Here is a 24,731-nt window from a genome sequence, read left to right on the forward strand (position 1 = left end):
ACTATGGGGATTGGGGGGGGGGTTAGGTTCCCAGACTGCCACAAATTGGCCTGCCACAAATAGATGTTTGGCCCCAAATCACCCCTCAAACTACCCTACCATGCTACAGAGTAGTCCAAGGTGCAGAAAATATGCCAAAAATTGCAGTTTTGCCCCATTCTGTTTTAGTAAATGAGCCATAAAATGGCTTCTGAACACAAAATGATGGCCAGAAATGTTCTGAGGTCATTTCCGGCCACCCCTGACCCACGGATACATGGGTTTAACTCCCCCCCCCATTTTTTCTGGGTTTACCAAAATCAGGTCCTAATTACCCAACCATGGATATGCAAAACCATAAGTGCTAGACCCACAATTAACAATGTATAGCACAATTGAATCTATCTCCTGTATACACAATTGCATCTATCATAATAGTTCTGTACTTTATACAAAACCATACACAATTCACATTTCAATTGTATAGAATACCTATATATATTAAAAGTTCCATCTGTAAGCACAGAAATATTAATATAGTGAACATATTAATCGCCATATAAGTTTTGAAAGTAGTATCCATTTATTATTTGATTATGTGGCAAAATGATAATAGGTATTAAAAACATAGTTCAGCAAATGATAAGAGCTGTGGCTTTTCCCCATTGATAAGATAGCTTGCTCATGGAATAAAAACCAAACAAATCGCAAACAACTAACCTTTAGTTCCTTGATTAAAAAAAAGCCATACTCTTTATAAAATATCCCAATATTAAAGATATTTTTGTTGCACTTTGAGCTAGTCCCCTTTTGTTCTATATGGTTGATGGTATGGCCTCCTTTTTGTTCTTTCATATTTTCCAGAGATCCATCACAGTTAAATGAAATCACTTAATATATTGCAAATCTCTGACATGTTTCCATATTGCAATTTATTCAGTATTATTCGAACCATTGATGGCAAAATTCTTCACAAGTACAAACATCCAGCTGCAGTTTTTGGCTGTGATTGGAGTCAAAACAACAAGTGAGTAACAATTCTGTAAACTTCTCCATATAGTTTACTACTTAAAGACTGAAAGAATTGTATAGGTTACAAGAAGTTTGCTTTAAAATGTATGTAGTTGATGTAATCTCATTTGGCATGATTTATCTTAGTAAAACCCAGAGCTATCTAATTTTAAAAGACAACTTGCTCCATGTTGGGTCTGTCTAGAAATAACATAATTAAATCCTTCGAATGGCTTTGCAGTATTGGTTTCCAGTTCAATCCAAAAAATAATTGAAAACTCAATAGAGGGACTGTTTAGTTACTTCCACTGTTGAGGCTAACAGGAGGGCTTAGATGATAGTTACCATGTGTCTAAATTTTGATCAGGCATTCACAAATCCACTTGCCTGCTCACCAGTGTCACGTGCCCCCTCTCCCAGCACCACACTGTTCTCTTCCCAGAGATCTCATTTCCACTGCCATTTTTGAGAAGGTAAGAAGTCTCCAGCAGCCTCTTACACTCTTCATATCCCAGTGCAAATGAGAGAAGTCCTTCTTCTCTCTTAAGCCTTCTGCCTGTGTGCCAGAAAGAATTTGGGGGAGGGGAGGAAGTTGGTGGCAAGCATCAATAATGGTTGGCTAATGAGCTACTTCTAAATTTATAGACCCCTGATTTTGATGTATGTTCGCATATGAAGCACTTCAGTGCTGAAACTAAATGAGAGAATAGATGTTCTGGTGGGGCGGGGGGAAGTTGAACTGTGAGATGCTGCCAGTATCTCACTTAATTGGTCAAGATAACACTCATCATAAACCATTTAGAGATACCAAACCAAACTTGATTTTTGTTCTGTGGCTGCCGGGTACTGCATTTAATCTAAAACACTTATTAACATCTAAATTGGGACAGGAAGCTATTAGTTTTGGAATTTTTAGACACTTTCCCTAGTCACATTATTGCCAAATAAAATTAAAGGAGGACCTTGTTATTTGCGGGTCCAGCACTTGCAGTTTTTCATATCTGTGGTCAGGCAATTAGTACCCAACCTTGCTATACACCTGAGAAAAATGAGTGGTGGGGGTGGTGGAGGTTAAATCCGCAGGTCAGGGTGGCCGGAAATTACTTCAGAGGTCATTTCTGGCCACCATTTTGTGTTTGGGAGCCAGCTCATTTAATTTTAAAAACAGAGCAAAAACTATAATTTTTGGCCAATTTACAGCAACGTGGACGACTCTGAAGCACGGTAGGGCACATTTGTGAGTCATTGCGGGGGAGGGAAACAGTGATTTTTGTCTATTCTGGGCAGTCCAGGAATCTAACGTCCCAATTCGCCTAGCCCTAATGTTCCATCTTCTACGGATTTGCTATCTGTGCCCCCACCCCACTCCCGGTGGAATGGAAACCCCTTGAATAATGGGGTTTCGCCTGTACCTAAAATCTAGCATAGCATGAAATGAACAAAGATTTGGATGCCATATGCTATAGGTAGCATGTGGAATGGAGTGAAAAGTGATTCTACAAGCTAAAGATCAGTTTTGCTGGATTTGAGCATGATAGTCCTTCAGCGAACAACTTAGTTCTGAATACAGTAAAATCTAACACATTTTTCTGAGCTTGGCTTAAGTATGTTGGTACTATAGGGAGCAACATGCAAGCTACACACATGTTTTTAGCATATGTGTGACTCTGTTGATCCTTTTGGATCTCTCTGAGGCTTTCAATACCATCGTGAGGGAGGTAGGATTGGGTGGTTTTGTTATACAGTGGTTCTGCTGCAGTTTTTGGCAGATGGTATCACTTGGAGACTGTTGTCCTGCAAAGTGAGAACTGTAGTGTGGAGTCCCACAAGGCTCCATACTGCCGCCAGTGCTTTTTAACATCTACATGAAACCGCTGGGAGAGATCATCAGGAGGTTTGGTGTTATCAATATGCTTATGACACCCAGATCTACTTCTCCATATTGACCTCACCAGGAAATGGCATATGTTCCCTAAATGTCTGCCTGGAGGCAGTAATGGGCTGGATGAGGGATAACAAATGAAAGTTGAATCCAAATAAGACTAAGTACTGACTGGGGCGGTGGGGGCAGGACTCTAGAGATGGTTTAGACCTGCCTGTTCTGGATGGGGTTACACTCCCTCTGAAAGATTAGGTACATAGCTTGGGAGTGCTCCTGGACCCAAAGCTCTCCCTGGTTTCTCAGGTGTAGGCAGTGGCCAGGTGTGCTTTTTATCAGCTTTGGTTGATAGGTCAGCTACGTCCATTTCTAGAGGTGAATGACCTTAAAACAGTGGTACATATGCTGGTAATCTCCAGACTTGACTACTGTAATGTGCTCTATGTGGGGCAAGACCCTCCTGTTTTCTCAGGCTTTTAGAGTTAATTTTAATATTTTTTAAAAAAACTTGTTTTAATAATTTTATTCTATTGTTTTTGTTGTGAGTTTTGTATTGTATTGTGATGATTGTATTTTAATTTGTGACTTTTAAATATTTTAAATCTTGTACACAGCCTAGAGATATACATACAGGCAGTATAGAAATAGAATAGATAAATATTTTGGACCTTGGATTGAGGTATGAACCCTAGGCTCAAAATAGGTTTTGGAACCTAGGTTTGTGCTAACTTTAGCCCCATTTGACGTCTGAACCAACAATCTTGGTTTGTTTTCTTGGTATAACCTGTGCCAAGAAACAAGCCTAGAGCACCTGGAAAATGAACCTGCCTCTCACTATTATGAGCAAAAATGGCTTGGAAGTGCATCCAGGATGTAAAGAGAAGGAGCAGGACATGATAAAGTCTCGACCTATTTGATTATCTGTGCCATCCTAGTTTATTTTATAAAGTTAAAATATGGCTCTGCATGATATGTGGATCTATCATTTATCTCTACTTTATTTTTCTTTCCCCACCCCCACTGTCTCTTCTTCATCTTAATCTTTGCTGTTAGTGTTTTTCCTTTACAGTTGGGTGTGGTGCTGTGGGGCAGGACTATGGTTTGGATCCAAGAGTGTCTAGTACTAGTAGAAAGGCATTTCCCTCATTCAAGGGGGCAGGTTGTCTGATTTTTCTTCTCCCTGCTTCAGGGAAAAGGCGAGCACTTAATTTTCTGTGGGTTAAATTGGCACAGGGGACTGAGCAGAGCCCTTTTGACTCGGGAAAGACCATTTTGTGCTATTTTTTTCACAGCCCTGTTATTCGTGAGAACAGCAAGACAGCAGAAGCATCAGTTGTTGTGCACTGTAGGGCCTTCACCCCTAGTCAAAACAAGGCCGAGCATGAGAATGAAATAGCCAACTTCTGGTTTGTTTTGAACTGGGGTGGCGGGAAGTGCTCATGCAACTGTTTATCAGTGGCCTGGACAGTGTTCTCAGGGCAGAAGGGAAAAGACCTGAGGAGCTACTAAGGTGGATCCATCTACTTAATTTTTTCACTTGTCTGGACAATCCCTGGCCTGGAATAGCCCAGAACCAGAGGCGTTCACTTTGTTGGGCAAGAGGCCCAACTAGGATAAAGCATACTTCTGGCTGGCATACTCCTCTCCCACTCAGGGGTGTCATACACATGACAAACTGCACTCCTCCATCCACATCTCTCACCATTCCTGAGGTGCTCGATACTTTATGAGAATTCTGGAGACTGCACTAGGGAGGAGAAAGCAAGAGAGTCCCATGTGCTAAGTAGAACACGACCATAATTCTTAGTCCAGACTGTTAGGTTTCTGGTAACTTGATTAACAGATACAGATTGTCTCTTTGTTTTCATTGTTGTGTATATAAGTTGTAACAACAAATAAACCAATAAACATTCTTTACAAATAAATAATAATAAAAGGACAAATTGTCATCATCATCCTTTATTTCGGTCATTGACCAGAAACATTATCACACACAACAGAACGTAATTTACATAAGATATAACAAAATTTAGCCACTGTATTGGGATATTTATAATTAAAATTTGACAATAAAATTTTTAAGAGAGACTCATCTGAATAACCAGGAAACAGCACAAGGTAAGGCAAAATAAGTGGTTGATCGATCATCCTTGTAGAGGTCACAGTGTAAAATAGCATGTTCAGTAGTCTCGATATCGCCAGACCCACAAGGGCAAGGACAATTGTATTTTCCTTATTATATATTATCATTATATATATTAAATATTAATATAATATTAATAATATTTAATAATATTAAATATATTGTCATTATTTATTTATTTAATTACACAGTCAGACAGGTGTTATTGACTGGTTTGTTTTATCCAGACATTGAGTCCTTCCCAAGGACCTGGGATGGCTGAATTTTATTGTCAGTGTTGTTGCTGTTATAGATATCATCGCAGAATATAGGCTGTTCCCAGTAAAGTTGCTTTTTGTAATTGGCTGATGGTGATTTCTGTGGCCCCTATGGTGTTGAGGTGCTCTTCAAGGTCTTTTGAAACTGCACCCAGGGCGCCAATTACCACTGGGATTATTTTGGTCTTCTTCTGCCACAGCCTTTCAATTTCAATTTGTAGATCTTTGTATTTTGTGATTTTTTTCTATTTCTTTTTCTTCTATTCTGCTGTCCCCTGGTATTGCTATGTCAGTTATTTTGACTTGTTTTTCTTTCTTCTCGACTACAGTTATATCTGGTGTATTGTGTGGCAGATGTTTGTCCGTTTGTAGTCGGAAGTCCCATAATATTTTTACATCTTCATTTTCTACCACTTTTTCAATTTTATGGTCCCACCAATTTTTGGCTACAGGTAGCTTGTATTTTTTGCAGATGTTGCAGTGTATCATCCCTGCTACCTTGTCATGCCTTTGTTTGTAGTCAGTCTGTGCGATCTTTTTACAACAGCTGATTAGGTGGTCCACTGTTTCATCTGCTTCATTACAAAGGCGGCACTTGCTGTTTGTTGTTGACTTTTCGACTTTTGCTCTTATTGCATTTGTTCTTAGTGCCTGTTCTTGTGCAGCCAGTATTAAATCCTCTGTTTCTTTCTTCAAGTTGCCATTCTTAAGTCATTGCCAAGTTTTGGTGATGTCTGATTTTCCACTTATATTGTGTAAATATTGACCATGCAGGGGCTTATTTTTCAATTTTTCTGCTTGGTTCTTGACGTGTTCTTTCTTGTAGGCCTGCTTTGTTTCATTGGTGTTGAATAGTTTCTCGTTATTGACCATTTTAAGTACATCTTCTTCACTGTCCTTGATATATTCTTCAAGGCCTCTTTTCTCCTTCTCTACTGTCTGATGGACTTGCAGCATTCCTCTTCCACCTGAGCTGCGAGGGAGGTATAGCCTATCGACATCACTGCGGGGGTGCAGAGCATGATTGACGGTCATGATTTTCCTGGTCTTACAATCTAGCGTCTCCAGCTCTGCCTGGGTCCAGTCTATTATTCCTGCAGTGTATCTGATAACAGGTATAGCCCAGGTGTTTATGGCTTGTATGGTGTTCCCACCATTGAGTTTGGACATGAGGATTTTTCTAATTCTCCTGATGTATTCACTTCCAATTTTCTTTTAACTTCAATGTGTGCGATGTTATCAGCCTGGAGAATGGCCAAGTATTTGTAACGTTCTTTCTCTTCCAGGTTCTTGATCTTGCTTCCATTCGGCAGTTCTAGTCCTTCTGTTTTTCTTATTTTTCCTCTGTTCATTATTAATGCAGCACACTTGTCTAGTCCAAACTCCATTGCTATATCACTACTGAATATACGGACAGTGTTTTGCAGTGATTCAATTTCTGACTGGGACTTTCCATACAACTTCAGATTGTCCATGTACAGCAGATGGTTTATTTTACTTGATGTTTTAGATGTTTGGTATCCGAGGCCTGTTCTGTTTAGTATTTGTGAAAGTGGAGTCATGGCGATTACAAACAACAGAGGGGATAGTGAGTCCCCTTGGAAAATGCCTCTTCTAATGCTAACCTGTCCAAGTGTCTCGCCATTGATTGTTAACTGTGTACTCCACATGCTCATTGCTTTTTTTATAAATATCTGAATGTTTATGCTGACACCAGTTGTTTCTAAACATTTTAGGATCCATGTGTGAGGCAATGAATCGAAGGCTTTCTTGTAGTCAATCCATGCAACACTTAGATTTGTTTTTCTTCTCTTGCAATTTTCTAAAATCATTTTGTCAATCAGCAGCTGGTCTTTTGTGCCTCTGGTGTTCGGGCAATTTCCTTTCTGTTCAACTGGAAGCTGTTTGTTAGTTAATAAGTGTTGCATCACTTCATCTGCTATTATTCCAGTTAATAATTTGAACATGGTTGGCAGGCAGGTTATCGGTCTATAATTATTGGAACTGCACCTTTTGCTGGGTCTTTCATTATGAGATGAGTTTTCCCAGTTGTTAGCCATTGTTCAATATTACCTCCTTGCAAAATGTGGTTGAACTGTTTTGATAGTTGTTTATGAAGGCTTGTTAGATGTTTAAGCCAGAAGCCATGCAGTTCATCGTCGCCTGGAGCAGTCCAATTTTTAATTTTCTTTGCTCTTTCACTTATTAATTCTGGTGGAGTTATTAGATCTTGCATTTGTTGGTTACATTTTTTGACCTCTTTCATCCATCCTGCTTTTTTATTATAATCTATTGGATTGTCCCATAATTTCCCCCAGAATTGCACTGTTACTTCTTTATTTGGTGTTTCTAGGTTTCTTGCAGTTTTGTCTTCTATGCTTTGTTAGAAACGTTGTTGTTATTATTTATTATTTACTTACACAGTCAGACAGGTGTTATTGACTGGTTTGTTTTATCCGGACATCGAGTCCTTCCCAAGGACCTGGGATGCCAGAATTTTATTGTCAATGTTGTTGCTGCTGTTATGGATATCGTCGCAGAATATAGGCTGTTCCCAGTAAAGCTGCTTTTTGTAATTGGCTGATGGTTATTTCTATTATTATTATTATTTTGATTTCTATACCACCCTTCCAAAAATGGCTCAGGGCAGTTTACACAGAGAAATAACAAATAAATAAAATAAAAAAGTTGGATCCCTGTCCCCAAAGGGCTCACAATCTTAAAAAAAGAAACATGAGATACACACCAGCAACAGTCACTAGAGGTCCTTTGCGGGGATGGATAGGGCCAGTTACTCTCCCCCTATTAAATAAAGAGAATCACCATGTTAAAAGGTGCCTCTTTGCCACGTTAGCAGGGGTGATATACTGAATTAACATTACAATACAGCTATTGCAGACGAATTCTGCTGAAGAAAAAAAAGCCTTTAAAATGCTTTTTTCTATTTTCCATGTTAATTTGAACTGCATTCAATTGAAAATACTCCCCCTAGTGCTTTTTCTATTTAATTAGTTCTTTTTCGAAACATCATTTAATGCAGTTATTAAATGTTTATGTATTATAAATTTAAGTAAAAGATTTATACAAGTGTATATAGTGTCTGTTGTGTGCCTGGGACTGGGAAGATCTCTAACATAAGGATTGGCTAAAAGAGTAATTGGAAAGGCTGTACCATAATGAAATCCTTCAGGCGACTTTTATGGGGAGCTGCTAGTTTAGGAAAGATTATCAGGGGGAAACTGTTGAGAAATAAAATAAGTAAACACTGAAGAATTAAAAACAAATTAGTCATTTATGGCTTAAACTCAAAATGATCAGAGTTGATGTAACAATGTAAGTTTTGAGTAAATAAGTTTTTGATTTTTCCTTCCACTTCATCCTTACTCCATGGAGGAACTGGCCTCTTGGGTTTTTTTATTTTTTGAGAAAGTTTTAATGTGTTTTTTTTTAAGAATGATTTTTTTAAAAAAGGAAAGTCTTACTTGGCAGGCAAAACTGGAAGGGCAAAACATTCTACACAAATTCATTTCTCTCTCCTTATCTGATGCTGATCTGTTGTATTAGTGGAGCTATTGTAATAGATGCAGCCTGACAGCAATAGCAAGATAAAAATTGCTACAATTAGATATCTGAAATGACATGATTCAAGGGCAGAGTTTTAAAGTTATTTATGTGTAGTAATGTTAGCATTTATAAGCAACAATTGCCTAGTTAGTATTGTAGCTGATTATTTTATTCTCGTTTTGCAGAGATATGATAGCCACTGGATGTGAAGATAAAAATGTCCGTGTCTATTACCTAGCAACTAGCTCTGATCAGCCACTAAAAGTATTCAGTGGGCATACTGCAAAAGTGTTCCATGTACGATGGTCTCCTCTGAGGGAAGGAATTCTCTGCAGTGGTTCTGATGATGGGTGAGCATGCTTGGGTTGAAATTGTGGGGTTTTCTAAACGATAACTATTCTTACCTTGTTAGCCAAATGTTGTACACAAAACTGACATCCCAACTACCTTGTCTTTCTGTGGAAGGCAGCTCCAGACTAGAAATGGGCTGCTTTGAATGACTTGAGCCAGTATATGCTCCTGCTCCGAGAAGGTCTCTGTAGCTTATTAATATAATGCATGCTTTGAGGGTGCTATTAGTCAATGCTTCCTACTGTTTGGAATGGAATTGTTAGAAAGAACTTTGTTCACATGCACATTTAATCATTATGTTCTACACAACACCCATCTTGGATACCATATGCGGCGATCTAGGAAATTAACTGTGGTTTGGTCTATACTCAGTAGTACAAATTTTAGTTCCTCAAGAGAGCACCAAGAAAGTAATCAGTCTGAAGCCAGATTCTACAAGCTGTGCTCCTTCCATCGTTATTCCCTTAAGACTACAGGAAAACTTGGAGTATACTTTTGTTTTAATGAAGTTAGTTGTGGATTGGAGGAGGGATAAAGCAGAACACTGTTGGAGGGCACTGCAGAGATTTGGTGGCAGAAGCTGGTCTATGAGCAAGTGAAAAAATTTGTAGGTCATGTCTTCAAAATTAATTAGTGTTTAATGCATTACTCTGAGCCATATGCAATCTGCATTGATAGCACAATAATGGTTACCTGTGCTGGGCTGAGTTTATACAACGTTCACTGTAAACTCTCTATAATATAATTCATTAGCCAAATCACATCAATCTTATAATTTACATTTTTTGTTGGAGAGAGTACCACTATTCTCATTGCATTGGTTTTCCTTTTAAGTTGTCTAGAGCTCTTAATTAGGGATGTGCATGAATCAGAATCTGCTATTAGATTTGAAGTCAAATTGGATTGCAGATGCCCTGAATGGATTCGTTGAAAGCACTACTACTACGAATACTTAAATACCACTTTTCAACAAAAGTTCCCAAAGCGGTTTACAGAAATAGAGATAAAATGGCGCCCTGTCCCCATAGGGCTCACAGTCTTAAAAAAGAAACAAATGAGAAACACGAGCAACAGCCACTGGAAGGATATTGTGCTTGAGATCGATAGGGCCAGTTGCTCTCTCCCTGATAAATAAAGAGAATCAACACTCTTAAAAGGTGCCTCTTCACTCAGTTAGCAAGGGGTTGTCCGTCTGTCTTGACGAATCAGTCCTGAATCTATTCAAGTGACGTGTGTGCAATTCTGAGGCCTGTTTTTCTGGAAATAACGGGCCTCAAAATGGTGCCTTTTCCCCAAGGGCGAGCTGGTCTATTAATTGGGATTGGCGGGTAGACCAGCCCTCCACTCCAGACTTAATGCATCAGCCCACTTTGGAGGACTGGTCTACCCAACTAGACCTGTTCTCCAAGACAGGCTGATGCACTAAGTCTGGAACAGAGGGCTGGTCTACCCACCAATCCTAATTGGTAGACCAGGTCTCCCTGGGGGAAAAAAGCATCATTTTGAGGCCCATTTTTTCCAGCAAAAGGGGCCTCAAATGGTGTTTGAATCGCCCAAATTGACTTGGGTTGAATCAGGGGTGATTCTCCTTGACCCTGAATTGGACCCTCTATTTTGAGGGTGATTAGATTTGGGGTTAAATTTGTGAATCAACCCTGATTCACAGGCAAATCAAATTGCACACCCCTGCTGTTAACATGGTATCTGCTCCATCACACCAAGACAGACTGCAGGAGGTTTAGTATAGAAGACTTGCTGGAAATTCAGAGGTAAAAGAAATGTTTATACTGAGAAAGTGAGGTAATATGGAAAATGGAGCCTATATGTGAAGGCCTATATGTGCAGTTTTAGGTGATGATGAATGTCAGCAAGATAAAATATGGCAGTATGCTCCATACACTTAAGTTGAGTCAGCATTATAAGAAACAGTTTCTCTTTGCTGTAAATATTATGGGCATAGGAGTTGAGAGTTCCATATATGCACTGAAGCTGGTATGACTTCAAAGAACTACTGCCTTGGGGCAACTGGCTACAGTTCTTCACACAGTTGTACAACGTTAGGTTCCATTCATTTCCTTGTAAGTCAAAGTGTATGTAACAGAGGTCTGTAGTATGTATGACAGTTCTTGTACATATTCTTGCACTTGTGCTTCACTTGGCCTTTCAAAAATGTTCAATTTAAGGTTTTGCCTAGAGGCCAGCAAAAGTTGTGGTAAAATGTTCACCTTTTACTTACAGTACGGTTCGAATATGGGATTACACACAAGATGCTTGTATAAATATTCTTAGTGGGCATACAGCACCAGTACGGGGATTGCTGTGGAATACCGAAATACCTTACCTACTGATATCTGGCAGCTGGGATTACTCAATCAAAGTATGGGACACAAGAGATGGAATCTGTCTGGACACAGTGTATGATCATGGTGCGGATGTCTATGGTAATATATTTAAGTGTTTGGTCTCCTCTACCTAAACGTTTTCATCCAGACTTCTAAAACTAATTTGTTAATATGTTCTTCCTTTAGGATTAACTTGCCATCCTAGTCGTCCCTTCACTATGGCCTCTTGTTCTCGAGATTCCACTGTGAGACTTTGGTCCTTAACACCTCTAATAAATCCTCTCCAACTAAATATTTTGGCAGACAGATCATGGGATGAGATTATTGGAAATACTGGTGGGTAAATGTATATACTCATGTAGACTGACTTAGGAATATGTAAAACTGCCCTTTTATATCCATTTTGCCTTGCCATGCTCTTGCATATCATGGAAAGTCTGTGGAATGTCTTGGACATCATTGCTCTGCACCAATTTGATGTCCACCAATGTCTTGGACATCATTGCTTTGCATCATCATTGCTTTGCACCAATTCTGTGCAAGAAGAGTCCTTTTCTTTCTTCCCCACTTCCCACCAGAAAGCAGATGCACAAAGTGATGCACATTATAATAGCAGACTGGTACATGCATGTTAACAGTTTACATGTGCAAATAGTGCTGGATGTGCTGCTGTTTTCATTATGTTGCCTTGGTGTACAAGCCCATGCAAGATTTGAAGCTGTAGGTACATATGCACAGACCCTTCTGGAAAGTGTCTGCTACAGGCTCAAAAATAATTATTGGTTTCCTTGTTTATATTGCAAATTAGACCTGGTCCATATACTCCTTGACTGAACTTTAGTTGCATTTAGTTTTCACATGGCTAGTTGGGAATAGTGCAGTGCTGACGGACACTTGCATTTGGATATGTATTCTGATGCAAATTCAGCCTGTATTTTTGGTTCTGCACCTAGCTTGTGCAAAGGGTTTGTGCATCCACCTGCCAATTCTCCCCCACCAACAGAAAGTAAATCTGATAAAAATTGGGTATAAGAGAAGTTCATGATTATTGTCTAAATTAGCAGAATAACAATATCCACAGCAGAAATTGAAGATCCCTAGCTGAAAATTTAAAAATACATGAAGTCCAGATGTGGTATGTATAGGTCCCATCATGTGTTGACCTTTGGTCTACTGCCTTTTATTATTCTCATGTTCTTTTATACAAGGTTAAACTCTGTTTAAATAAACACTTGTTTTGAATAGATCGTGCTATGGAAGTGGGTGCTCCTCCTTTGCTTTGTGGGAAAGTATCCAGGGATATTAAACAGGAAGTAGACAAACTGACTGGTAATCCTCGAGGTAAAAAACTAAGGTGGCTTTCAGAATGTTTATCGGTAAGTACTACATAGTGAAAAATACATGTATATGTAAAGAAAAATGCATGTATATTTGATGTAGGTATATGCAATAGTAATCTCACGAAGTAAATTACCTTATTTACGAATTATTAAAGGACAGGATCTAAATGAGAGAGTGTAATTTTATTACTTAGATTTGAATTTACTTTACTGGCATTTAAAAAAAAAATCTGAGTGCATCTAAATTCTAAAATAAACACAGGTCACTGAGCAACTGATAACCATAAATAGATATATAACTGCTCACAATTTTTATTATGGCTGGGGATGATGGGAGTTGTAGTTCAACCACAGCTGAAGTGCCAGGTTCACCCACTCCCAACTAGGGATGTGCACAACATAGATTTTGTGGCCTGTTTTAAGCAAAAAGGAAATTCAAAATGGCCGAACTGTTGTATTGAAACAGCAGTCAAGCTGGCTGTTCCGACAGAACAAACTCCCAATGTTTTGTTTGGGCCATGGGGAACACAAAACACTGTTCCCCATGGATAACTCCTAGGGACACCAAAGTGGGTTGGGGTGGTTGGAATGATGGGTGCTAGCTACCACTCAACCCACAATCCTATTGGGGTTTTGAGGAAAGGTTAAAAATTTGTTTAAAATTGCTCACTTGCCCATTTCTTTTGTGGGTTGGATGGTAGGTAGCACCTGTCATGCCCAACCACACAGCCCACTTTGGTGTCCCTAGGAGCCACCCATGGGGAACAATGGGTGTTTCGACTTACGCTATTGTTCCCTATCACTAGAACAAGCTGCACTCACAGAGTGCAATGCATTTTGTAACCCTGCCTTGAAAAACACTGCAGAAGCATGCAGTAAAGGGGAACCTGTCCCTCCCAACACAGAACACTCATTGCAAACACTCCAAAAATGGCCAAAAAAGTATCACTAACCCAGAACCTACTGCCTGCTGCCTCAGTGCCTGCTCTACAGTAACATCATTGGCACAAGTTGCTCTCTCACACACAATTATGACTCCTTATGTTACTTCCTAGCATTGCAACAGTTGCCACAGCAGCACCCTTACTTACAAGCAAGCATAGTCGTAAGCTCAACTAGAGCAACTTTAGCCACGTTTTGACTGAGGACACATTGCAATACAGATTACAGAGCAGGCACAAGTTAGTCTCAAGGCCAGACATTGAGCTCATCACAGTAGTCACCAAGAAATATTATACACACACACACACACACACACACACACACACATCCTCTGCCTCTGTCCATTTTGTGCCACAACATTATCTCACAAACAAAACCGACCACATCTCAAGGAAAGTTCAAGGCAGGAACCTAGTTTCTGCCTTTGTCAATCTGAGATCCTGCAAAACCAGATAGTTATAGCAGCAATAGCACAGCATATTATACTAAGTACTGAGAAAAGAAAACCACAAAATCAAACCTTCCTTTCTCCTGTCTTGATGTATCCTCTTTTTCAAGAGAGGCAGACTATAAGGGCTCTCACTCTGCCTCCCAGTCCCTTTGAATACATTTTGAATTTGAAATTGCCTCCTTTTGTGTGCGCTTATCCCTCTCTCCCCTCAGCCAATGTGGGCACAGTTGCCCATGACAAGATTTGATTTGTATGTTAACAAGCCAACCAAGAAGCAAGTTGATTGCAAGCCAATTGGAAGCCAGTGCCAGAAAACCAATCAGGAAGGGGAAAGTAGATCTCCAAAATAGCACTAAGAATGTTGAAACATTTTGATCAAAACGGGTTATTCTGCCCCATGCTCGAAATAGGCCCTTTATTTAAAGGGTGTCATGTTTCTAGTTTAGAATGGCCTGTTTTGAGTTGAAACAATGGATGTGCACAGACCACAGAGACGCAGTCCGACGCTGGGTGTGGTGGTGTCGCTTTAAGGGCGGACGGGGTTGTACTTACCCCTCCTGCTACTTTCCCCCCCTCCGGCGCTCCATTTTAAAGTAAAATCTTCGGGGTGGCAGCGGTCCTCCCTGCCGCCCCTGCCACTTTGTTGCCTGCAAAATGTGGAAGTGTCCGTGCATGCATGCCGCTAACATCACACATGCTGCGTGGCGTGCGCATGCACAGACGTTATTTGTTTGGCAGGCAACAAGGGGGCAGGGGTGGCAGGGAGGAACTCTGCCGCCCCGAAGATTTTACTTTAAAATGGAGTGCCTGAGGGGGAAAAGCGGCCTTAAAAGCAACATCCCCCCGGCGTTGGACCGCCCGACCAGGCAATATGTGAACCGGTTCGCAGGCCTCCAACATGGCCAGCGGACCAGTTCGTGCATATCCCTAGTTGAAACCTTGGCTGGCAAAACGTTCTGCACATCCTTACTCCCAGCCTAAAACATCATAATCATTATTTGATTTTTGTCTTTGTATTTACAAAGATGAATAAGATGAAGAGAACTCATGGAGAACAAACTTAAAGAAGGTGGTATTTATATGGAGTGATCATGCCCAACCAAAATGCCAAGTCTAACTTACTCAGCAGGTATTCTGCTATGTGTAAACTAGTGATTATTAATATAATGAGAAAGTGCACCTCTCCAGAGACATGGTGAATGGAGAACTCTGATTGTCCACTGTGTTTACAGAAATGCATATAGGAACATAGCTTTATACGGAGTCAGACCCTTGATCCATCTAGCTCAGTATTGCTGGTAGAGGCTGGCAGCACTTCTCCAAGGTTGCAGGCAAGGGGTCTCTCTCAGACCTCTCTTGGAGATTCCAGGGAGGGAACTTGGAACCTTGCAGGTGCTCTTCCCAGAGTGGCCCCATCCCTAAGGGTTATCTTACAGTGCTCACATGTAGTTTCCAATTCAAATACAAACCATGGCAGACCCTGCTTAGCAAAGGAGACAATTCATGCTTGCTACCACAAGACCAGCTCTCTCCTCTTCAGTTTGCTGCAGAAAACAGTGGTATACATGTCACAAATGCACCTACTGCATGGGTGTGATTTGGCCTCAGTTGTTAGGAAATACCAGACACCAGGTAGATTTATTTCCTTTGTGTCCATTAAGATATTATATAGACTTAAACTTCATTTCCAGCCACTTTTAACTAGGAGTAAATATACTGGTTTCTGTGAAATGCAGCCTTAATTGCACAGGTATATTTTAAAGGTATTCTAAATACAGGTGGCCCTTATCCGTGGTTGTATCATAGGGACGCAGTTTCTTTATTTGCGGGGCAAAAATAGGGATATTTTCACATTTGCAGTTCTTGAGTAGCTGGAAATGACTTCTGACATCATATGTGGAAGTTTTGGGGGCATTGCTGGAGAGCAAGTTACTGTGCTTATTTTTGCTCTCTCGTGCTTGTGATTTTCAGCACACTTCATTGTGCTTAGGAACCTAACCCCACAATCCCCATAGGGTTAAGGTCTCTTTATTCATGATTTTGTTATCAGAAGAAATAGGTGGGAGCAGAACCCCCGTGAATAAAGAGGGCCTCCTGTATATATTCTCTCCATCTAACCTACCTCACAGGGTTGTTGTGAGGATAAGAATACACATGTACACTGCTCTGAGCTCCTTAGAGGAAGAGTGTGATATAAATGCAATAAAATTAATAATAATAATTAATAATAATAATAATAATAAGGTCACCATATAGTTCTGTTTGGAGCTGAAATGTAGCTCAAATTCTGTATTTTTATGTTACTAATTTAAGTTAATCCAAATGAAATATAGTATTCCTCACATAATCATATTCTTTATCTCAACCATGGTTGGTGGAGTATCCCCCCCACAACTTCTCCTTTGTCAAATGAGCCTCTTTTTACCTCAGACTGTCTATCTTTGTACATAATGCAACATTAAACAATCATGTCTGTAGAATGTGTGGGAGTTTTAACATCCCTGAAGTTGCTAGGAGGATTGGTATAGAATAAATGAAGTTTAGCAGCAATGTTTATATAGCATTTCTGAGATGGAACATGGTTTACAATATTTCGTCTTGTGTGACCTTAAAACACTCCTGTGAAATATTGTACATGTGGAGCTAGGTGGGAATGAGGGGTAATGACTTGTCCAAGGCCATTCTATGTATTAATGGTTGATTAGGGCCTGGAGCCAAAGACCAAGGTCAACAGTATCATACTTGTTCACAGTGGCTTCTGCAGGTGCTTCCAAATTCTGTTTGTCAGATGGAAGTGAAAGGAGAAGAACTTCCCTTCTCTTTTATTCAGACCAGAGAGCCTTTGATTCCAGCTTGCATGGAATAGCCTGTCATATATTTTGAAGAGTATGTATATATGTATCTATGAAAGAAAGTCGTACTTCTTGATAACCTACAGATACCAAATTTTGCATGAACAATCCTGCCACTGAAATGAGCAGTTCACTACTTTTTACAATAGAATATGCTCAGTAAACATTTTTCAAAATGATATATTTTAAGAAGAAATTCAGAATATAATAATCATAATTTATGTTACTGATCACAGCAGATTTTAAAGACTTAATCAGATCATTAATCCTGAAACCATGTCATGCCCAAGAAAAACAGTTCTTTCTCAGATTCATATGTACTATGACTCATACTTAAGATATATGGTGATTATTCAATAATATAATGTTTGAAGTTGAAATCCTACAAATTTGAAAACTTTCTTTGTCTTCCTCTTTACAAGCACATTAATAAAAAATCTATTACATAACTTTCGTATAAGTCTAATCAATGCAAAATGACTTTGCCTGGTTATTTATTTATTTAGCATATTTCTATATTGCCACAGGAACACAGGAAGCTGCCATATACTGAGTCAGACCATTGGTCTATCTAGCTCAGTATTGTCTTCACAGACTGGCAGTGGCTTTTCCAAGGTTGCAGGCAGGAAACTCTCTCAGCCCTATGTTGGACGTAACCCCCCCCCCCGATTACCTGATGTGCCTTTAAATCCCCCACCCCCGAGTTACAGTACTACCTGCATATACTTCATAACCTTGTGGGTTTCCAAATCCTTGTGTGTAAATCTTTGTAGATATATCATGTACAAACAACCACTTTGTATATAATTGTGCTTTGGCAACGTACTGTATGCTTTGCTAGTTTGTTGGTTCAATTAAAAAAAATCTTGTCGTATTAAAAAAAAAACCAACTATGTTGGAGAAGCCAGGGAGGGAATTTGGAACCTTCTGCTCTTCCCAGAGCGGCTCCATCCCTTAAGGGGAAGATCTCATAGTGCTCACATGGAGTCTCCCATTCAAATGCAACCAGGGTGGACCCTGCTTAGCTAAGGGGACAAGTCATGCTTGCTGCCACAAGACCAGCTCTCCGCCCAAAACGCAAGTTTTGCCCAAAATGCAAGTTGCCCAAAACGCAAGTTCTCTGGGCGGTTCACAAGACAATAAAAACAACCAATAAAAAGATCAACACACCTCAACAATTAAAATTTAAAAAGTTAAAACAATTAAAACACAATTAATGTGTTTAATGACAACCTGGTTAATGACAGGTTTCAAATTCTTCTATTTTCAAATACTTCTCAATGTGTTAGGAGTCACTATGCAGATCCAGTGTCCTGGGCTGTATACAGCTAGTGATCTTATGTTCATCTAACATTGATTTAAAGAACAATCCTGTGCCTATTCATGATTGCGACCATAGTGTGTTTAGGTGATCTAACACTAAAAGACTTATCCATGTTGTTCAACCATATATAAGTAAAAGGTAACGTGTGCCATTGAGTCAGTGTTAACTCCTGGTGACCACAGAGCCCTGTGGTTGTCTGCCAGAATACAGGAGGGGTTTACCATTGCCATCTCCCACACAGTATGAGATGATGCTTTTCAGCATCTTCCTATATCGCTGCTGCCCGATATAGGTGTTTCCCATAGTCTGGGAAACATACCAGTGGGGTTCGAACTAGCAACCTCTGGCTTGCTAGTCAAGTCATTTCCTCACTGTGCCGTTACTCTCTATAAGTAGAGAATACAAAAACAGGCTGGAGTACCTGGATCAGATTAAAATCCCAAATTCAGTATTAACTTGTTTGCTTTTGAACTGACTTGTGTTTACTTTGTACCAACTTTGACACCTGTGTTCATATCCATTGCAGGCTTGATTCTAATATTGCTTTAACATTCCACTTTTATTATTTCAGCCTCCAGGGGGCAGTAAAAACCTATGGGATCTAGTAGCTGTAATCAAAGGCCAAGATGATAGCTTGCTTCCACAAAATTACTGCAAAGGAATCATGCACATGAAGCATCTGGTTAGATTTAGAATGGTAAGCAAAATATGCCAATTGTGATTGCATCTTCTGTTTAGTTTCAGCTTTGCAGTTACAAAAGAAATAAGATACTGTTGCTTCAACAGGCAAGTTACCTATTAGGAAAAAGATGTGTGCTCTGGCAAGAAAACCTTCACTCTTTGCAAATGAAAAAATATATGCAAGAGGATAGCTGTCCTTTGTGCAAGTTTTACGTACATTGTTGTCCACGTATTTATGGTTTTATTTTTTCTTTGGGCTAGTAAAATGCTTTAGGAAAATGTTTAGACTTTACTGCTTGTTTAGTCTATACTTTGTTTAGTGTACAATATATTTTTCATCACAAGAATAAAACCAGCAATTATAAATGAAATATTACTGATGTGTATGAAACAGATTTTGCTTTTTTTTTTTGAGCTCAAAAATGAAACACAAAACTGCCAAAACGTTTTGTCAAAACAGCAGTCGAACCGGCTGTTTCATCGAAACAACTCAAAACATTCTGAGTATGTTGGCCATAGGGAACAATGGGGAAACTCGAAACACCCCATTGTTCCCCATGGGTAGCTCCTAGGGACACCAAAGTGGGTTGTGTGGTAGGGCATGATGGGTGATACCTACTACCCAATCCACAAAAGACATTGGCAAGTGGGCAATTTTAAACAAATAATTAACCTCCTCCCCCAACCTTAAGATAGATTATCTATCTATCTATCTATCTATCTATCTATCTATCTATCTATCTATCTATCGTATTTCTGTACCTCCTGATACGTACATCTCTAGGTGGTGTACAAAATTTCCAAATATTTAAAAGTCAACATAGATTAAAATACACGGCACAATAAAAACAATAGCATAAAATAGTTATTAAAATTATTAAAATTTTAATTAAAAGCCTGTGAGAACAGGAGAGTCTTGATGGTCTTTGTGAAAACAGAGTAGAAGATGCTCATGTTTTAGCAGGAAGCATATTCCAAAGCTCTGGGGCAGCCACAGAGAAAACCCAGTCCTGGGTCACCACCAAACAAGCTGGTGGCAACCATAACTGGATCTCTCCAGAAGATCCTAACAGGCAGCAGGGTTTATGACAAAGGAGGCACTCTCTTAAATAGCCTGGACCCAAGCCTTTTGAGGAAAGGTTAAAAATGTTAAATCACCCACTTGCCCATTTCTTTTGTGGGTTGGGTGGTAGGTAGCACCCATCATTCCCTACCATACAGCCCACTTTGGTGTCCCTACAAGCTACCCATGGGGAACAATAGGGTATTTTGAGTTGCCCCATTGTTCCCTATACAATGTATTTTGCAGCCCTGCCTTGAAAAACACTACAGAAGCACACAGTAAAAGGGAATCTGTCCCTCCTGACACAGAACACACATTTCAAACACAGTCCAAAAACGGCCAAAAAAGAATCACTGAGCCAGAATCAACTGACAGCCACAGTATCTGTGCTTCAGTAACATTGGCACAAGTTGCTCTCACACACTATTACGATTCCTTATATTCCTAGCATTGCAACAGCTGCCACAGTGGCACCCTTAGCAACAAACATACCCATGAGCTCAACTAGAGCAACTTCAACCAATTTTGACTGAGATTGCAGAGCAGACTGGATCAGTGAGTGAAGCACAAGGCCAGACAATTACTTATCACAGCAATTGCTAAGAAATATTGCACTAGGCTGCTATTGCACACAGCTGCCACTGTCCATTTCTCGCCACAACACTATCACAAACCACAACTCAAGGAAGGTTCAAGGCAGGCACCCAAGTTCTGCCTTTGTCAATCTGAGATCCAGCAAAACCAGATAGTTATAGCAGCAATAGCACAGCATAGTATACTCAGTGCTGAGAAAAGCAAACCACAAAATCAAACTTACCTTCCTCAGAAAGGCAAAAGGACTCCATCCCTTTGAACACATTTTGGAGTTCCCTCCTTTTGAGCCCCTGGTGGCGCAGTGGTAAAACTGCCACCCTGTAACCAGAAGGTTACAAGTTCGATCCTGACCAGGGGCTCAAGGTTGACTCAGCCTTCCATCCTTCTGAGGTCGGTAAAATGAGTACCCAGAATGTTGGGGGGCAATATGCTAAATCACTGTAAACCGCTTAGAGAGCTTCCAGCTATAGAGCGGTATATAAATGTAAGTGCTATTGCTATTGCTATTGCTATTTCCCCTCCCTAGCCAAAGTGGGCACAGTTGCCCATGATAAGACTTCCTTCTTGGTTGGCTTGTTATCATAAAAATCAAGTTGATCGCAAGCCAATTGGAAGCCAGTGCCAGAAAACCAACCAGCAAGGGAAAAACAGGCCTCCAAAATAGCACTTGAAATGATGAAATGTTTTGATCGAAATGTGGCTGTTTTGTTTTGAGCTTGAAGCAGGTCCTTTTAAAAGAGGGCATTCTATTGCGCTTTGAAAGCTTTTCACATTTGAAACGTTCTGCACATCCCTATGAAATATGAACTTTAACTATACCGGATATTCAGTGGAGAAATATAATCTCAGAATATAACAACTCTGTTCTTGGTTAGCATGTATACTCTGGTCACTTCATTGTACTGGAGTGCAAAGTATACTTTCCAGTAGAAATTAAATCTCTATGGTGGGTTGTAGCAATCTAGGTTTACAGCAGCAGGTATAACAAGAATCTGCTATATATGGATGTGGTGGAAACGTAATTTTTCGATGTTAAGGCAGAACTATCTTTTCATTTTATGATTTAGTACAGTATATGACCACTAGGTGGAATTCTTTGGGAATTCACTCCAAATTTCATTGAAGCAAACTCAAATTAAGAAAAAGCATATTTATTCATTTCAGTAGGCTTGCCTATGATGCATTCCCAGTTATTGTATTTTAAATATCCAGGCAGGGAATGTGAAAGTAGGTGTGTGTGTGTGTGTGTGTGTGTGTGCGTGCGTGCGTGCGCGCGCGCGCGCGCACACACACACACACTTACATTTCACAGTTTTATGAAGTGGGCTAGACTATTGGAAACACCTATATCGGGCAGCAGCGATATAGGAAGATGCTGAACGGCATCATCTCATACTGCCCGGGAGATGGCAATGGTAAACTTCTCTTGTGTTCTACCAATGACAACCACAGGAGTCGACACCAACTCAACGGCACACATTACCTTTACCCGAGTCATTGGTTTATATCCAGATAAAGTTACTCATGAGTACTCCCACTGAAATTAATAGGACAATTAAATGTGTCCCATTTATTTGAATAAGACCATTTATGAGTAACTTTATCTGGATGTAAGTCAGTGACTGGAGTCTCCCATCTCATAAAACTGTAACATTTGAATTTGTATGTGTAATATAAGGATGTGCCTGAATCACATCACCCCTGATTTGTTTTGTGTCTGATTCTGTCCTCCCACCAAATCACCCCAAATTCAATTTGGATTTGATTCAGATTGGTTTGGAACACTTATAAAGGTCCTAGGGGCACCAGATGTGGGTGGTGGGTAAGTCCCCATGGGTGCCACCTACCACCCAAATTTCAAGGCAGTTGGGCACTTGGTTGATTTTTAATTTTATTTCGTTTTTACTGATTTTCTGTTCTTCCGCCATAGGAAATAATGGGGATCGGAAGTCACCCTATCCTAACCATAACATGGATCTCCAGCTTTAATTTAAAAACCAACAACAACAAACTAAGCTCTAACCCTTTTAGAAGTGGAGTTATGGGGCAAAATGTGTGGTCACTATTTTTCAAGTGTTTGGATTATTTGTTGTATAATAACATTTCCTTATAATGAATCCCTTTGAGGATTCAAAGCACACCTTCATTTCTTCTGTTCATTTTGACTGTCATTGGACCGTGCCACCTATCAACTACACACAACTGTAAGACAGTGGGGTACTCAGTTTATTTTTTAGGAATATTGAAGTGTTTAGATTCTTTGCTGTCTTCATTACACACTTTCATTTCTTCTGTTCCTTTTGACCCCACTGCTTGCCTGTCGGGGTGGGGAATTAGTGGCATCCCATGTGCCAATTACCCCCACAAGCCACTGTATACTCAGTTGATTTTTTTGGAATTTTTGAGGTGTTTAAACTCTTTGGTGTGTAATGAATCCTCATAGGGAGTAGAAAATGTTATTAGACACCAAAGAGTCAAAACACTTGGAAAAATTCCTAGAACATAAACTGAGTAGTACCCCACTGCCTTGCAGGTGGGAGGAGGGGTATAGTTGGCACATGGCAGTTGGCACTGTCCAAAGACAGTCAAAATGAATAGAAGAAATGAAGGTGTGTAATGGATCCTCATAGGGATTCATTAAGGAAAAGTTATCCAAAGAATCCAAACACTTGAAAAATAGTGACCACACATTTTGCTCCATAATGCCACTTCTACAAAGGCTAGAGCTTAGCTTTTTTTAAAAATGAAAGCAGGGAATCTGAGGGAATTAACAGGAGGAATCCAAATCTCAAATAGATTTGAATAAAATCTGGCGTGATTCAATTTGGACCTGGATCTAGCCAATGGACCACAGGAGTGATTTGTTCTGTCTCCAGATCACCCAAATCAGCTAGATTTGGGTACAAATCAATTTGTACCCAAATCGATTTGCACATCCCTAGTGTAATATTTACATTAAAATATAAGTGTTCCAGTTAGGGAGGCAGGCTACTACAGCCACATACGAAGTTACTCATAAGCAGTCTTAATGAAAGTAATGGTACAAATGTACATATCCTTTCCATTTCAATGGAGAGTACTCAGTGCTAATTTTCTGAAGCTTGTCAGTCAGACAGAGGGCAAGGGTATGCTGAGCTTCAGTACATAGCCAGCCAATTGGGAGCAACGCAGGAGGATCTTCAACCTCCTTCAAATCACTGAGGACACATCAGCTTCAAGCCAGCAATCTTTAGTTGGGGAACAAATAGCATGGAGAGGCAGGAGGGCTCAGGGTATCTTCTGAGGGCCCTTCAAGGACCCCCTGTTGGGAACCTGTGCTAGTGGATCTTCCTCACTAAGTATAAAAGGCTGTTGTGGTATGTGGCATAGGGGAGGGGAAGAAGTAAGTCTGCACCTCATGTGGAGCAGAAGGTTTTTGATTTGGACTAGGCATCCCTGCCCCTTCTGTCTTGCATACTGTCCTCACTGTCGACAAGATTGATTACTGGAAAGACTATTATCTTTGTGTAGCAGTAGTTCTGCTAAGCTTGAATATCTCCGGATCAGAGCCCATAGACTCTGAGCATTATGTTTACCTTTACCATATGTTCTAAGGAAACAACTTATTGGAGAAAGCAGTTTTTGTTTAATATTTTTAAATTTTATTCTGTCAGTCCAAAGCCCAAGAACTTACAACTGTAAAGATGTCAAAGTTTGGAGGTGGGATTGGTGCACCTAGCAAGGAGGAAAGACTGAAAGAAGCAGCACAGATACACCTGAGACTAGGTCAAATTCAGAGATACTGTGAACTTATGGTGGAACTTGGAGAGGTAAACAACCAGTTTGTATGATAAAGTAAGTCAAGGTACTATTTAGAGGGGGAAAGGGAGCATTCCTACCCATATTCCTGAGTTTCGTACCAGGTGTGATTATTCATCGGGGGACCCATATCTGGCTAGCTTATTGGTTAGATGCTTTG

The 24,731-nt window shown here is 40.0% G+C and overlaps 1 protein-coding gene across 8 annotated transcripts in view; it reads left to right on the forward strand.

Moving 5' to 3' along the window:
- Positions 1–24,731, forward strand: part of WDR17 (WD repeat domain 17) — a 115,362-nt gene that overhangs the window by 62,988 nt on the left and 27,643 nt on the right. For all 8 annotated transcript variants that reach the window (XM_053251750.1, XM_053251752.1, XM_053251751.1 and 5 more), the window contains exons 11-17: positions 920–1,006; positions 9,019–9,183; positions 11,423–11,625; positions 11,713–11,862; positions 12,772–12,902; positions 19,007–19,132; positions 24,427–24,582. In XM_053251750.1, coding sequence (XP_053107725.1) covers positions 920–1,006; positions 9,019–9,183; positions 11,423–11,625; positions 11,713–11,862; positions 12,772–12,902; positions 19,007–19,132; positions 24,427–24,582 — 1,018 coding nt within the window. The remainder of the gene's footprint in view (positions 1–919; positions 1,007–9,018; positions 9,184–11,422; positions 11,626–11,712; positions 11,863–12,771; positions 12,903–19,006; positions 19,133–24,426; positions 24,583–24,731) is intronic.

This window comes from Hemicordylus capensis, chromosome 5 (genome assembly GCF_027244095.1).
Source record: "Hemicordylus capensis ecotype Gifberg chromosome 5, rHemCap1.1.pri, whole genome shotgun sequence".
Classification (NCBI taxonomy): Eukaryota; Metazoa; Chordata; class Lepidosauria; order Squamata; family Cordylidae; genus Hemicordylus; species Hemicordylus capensis.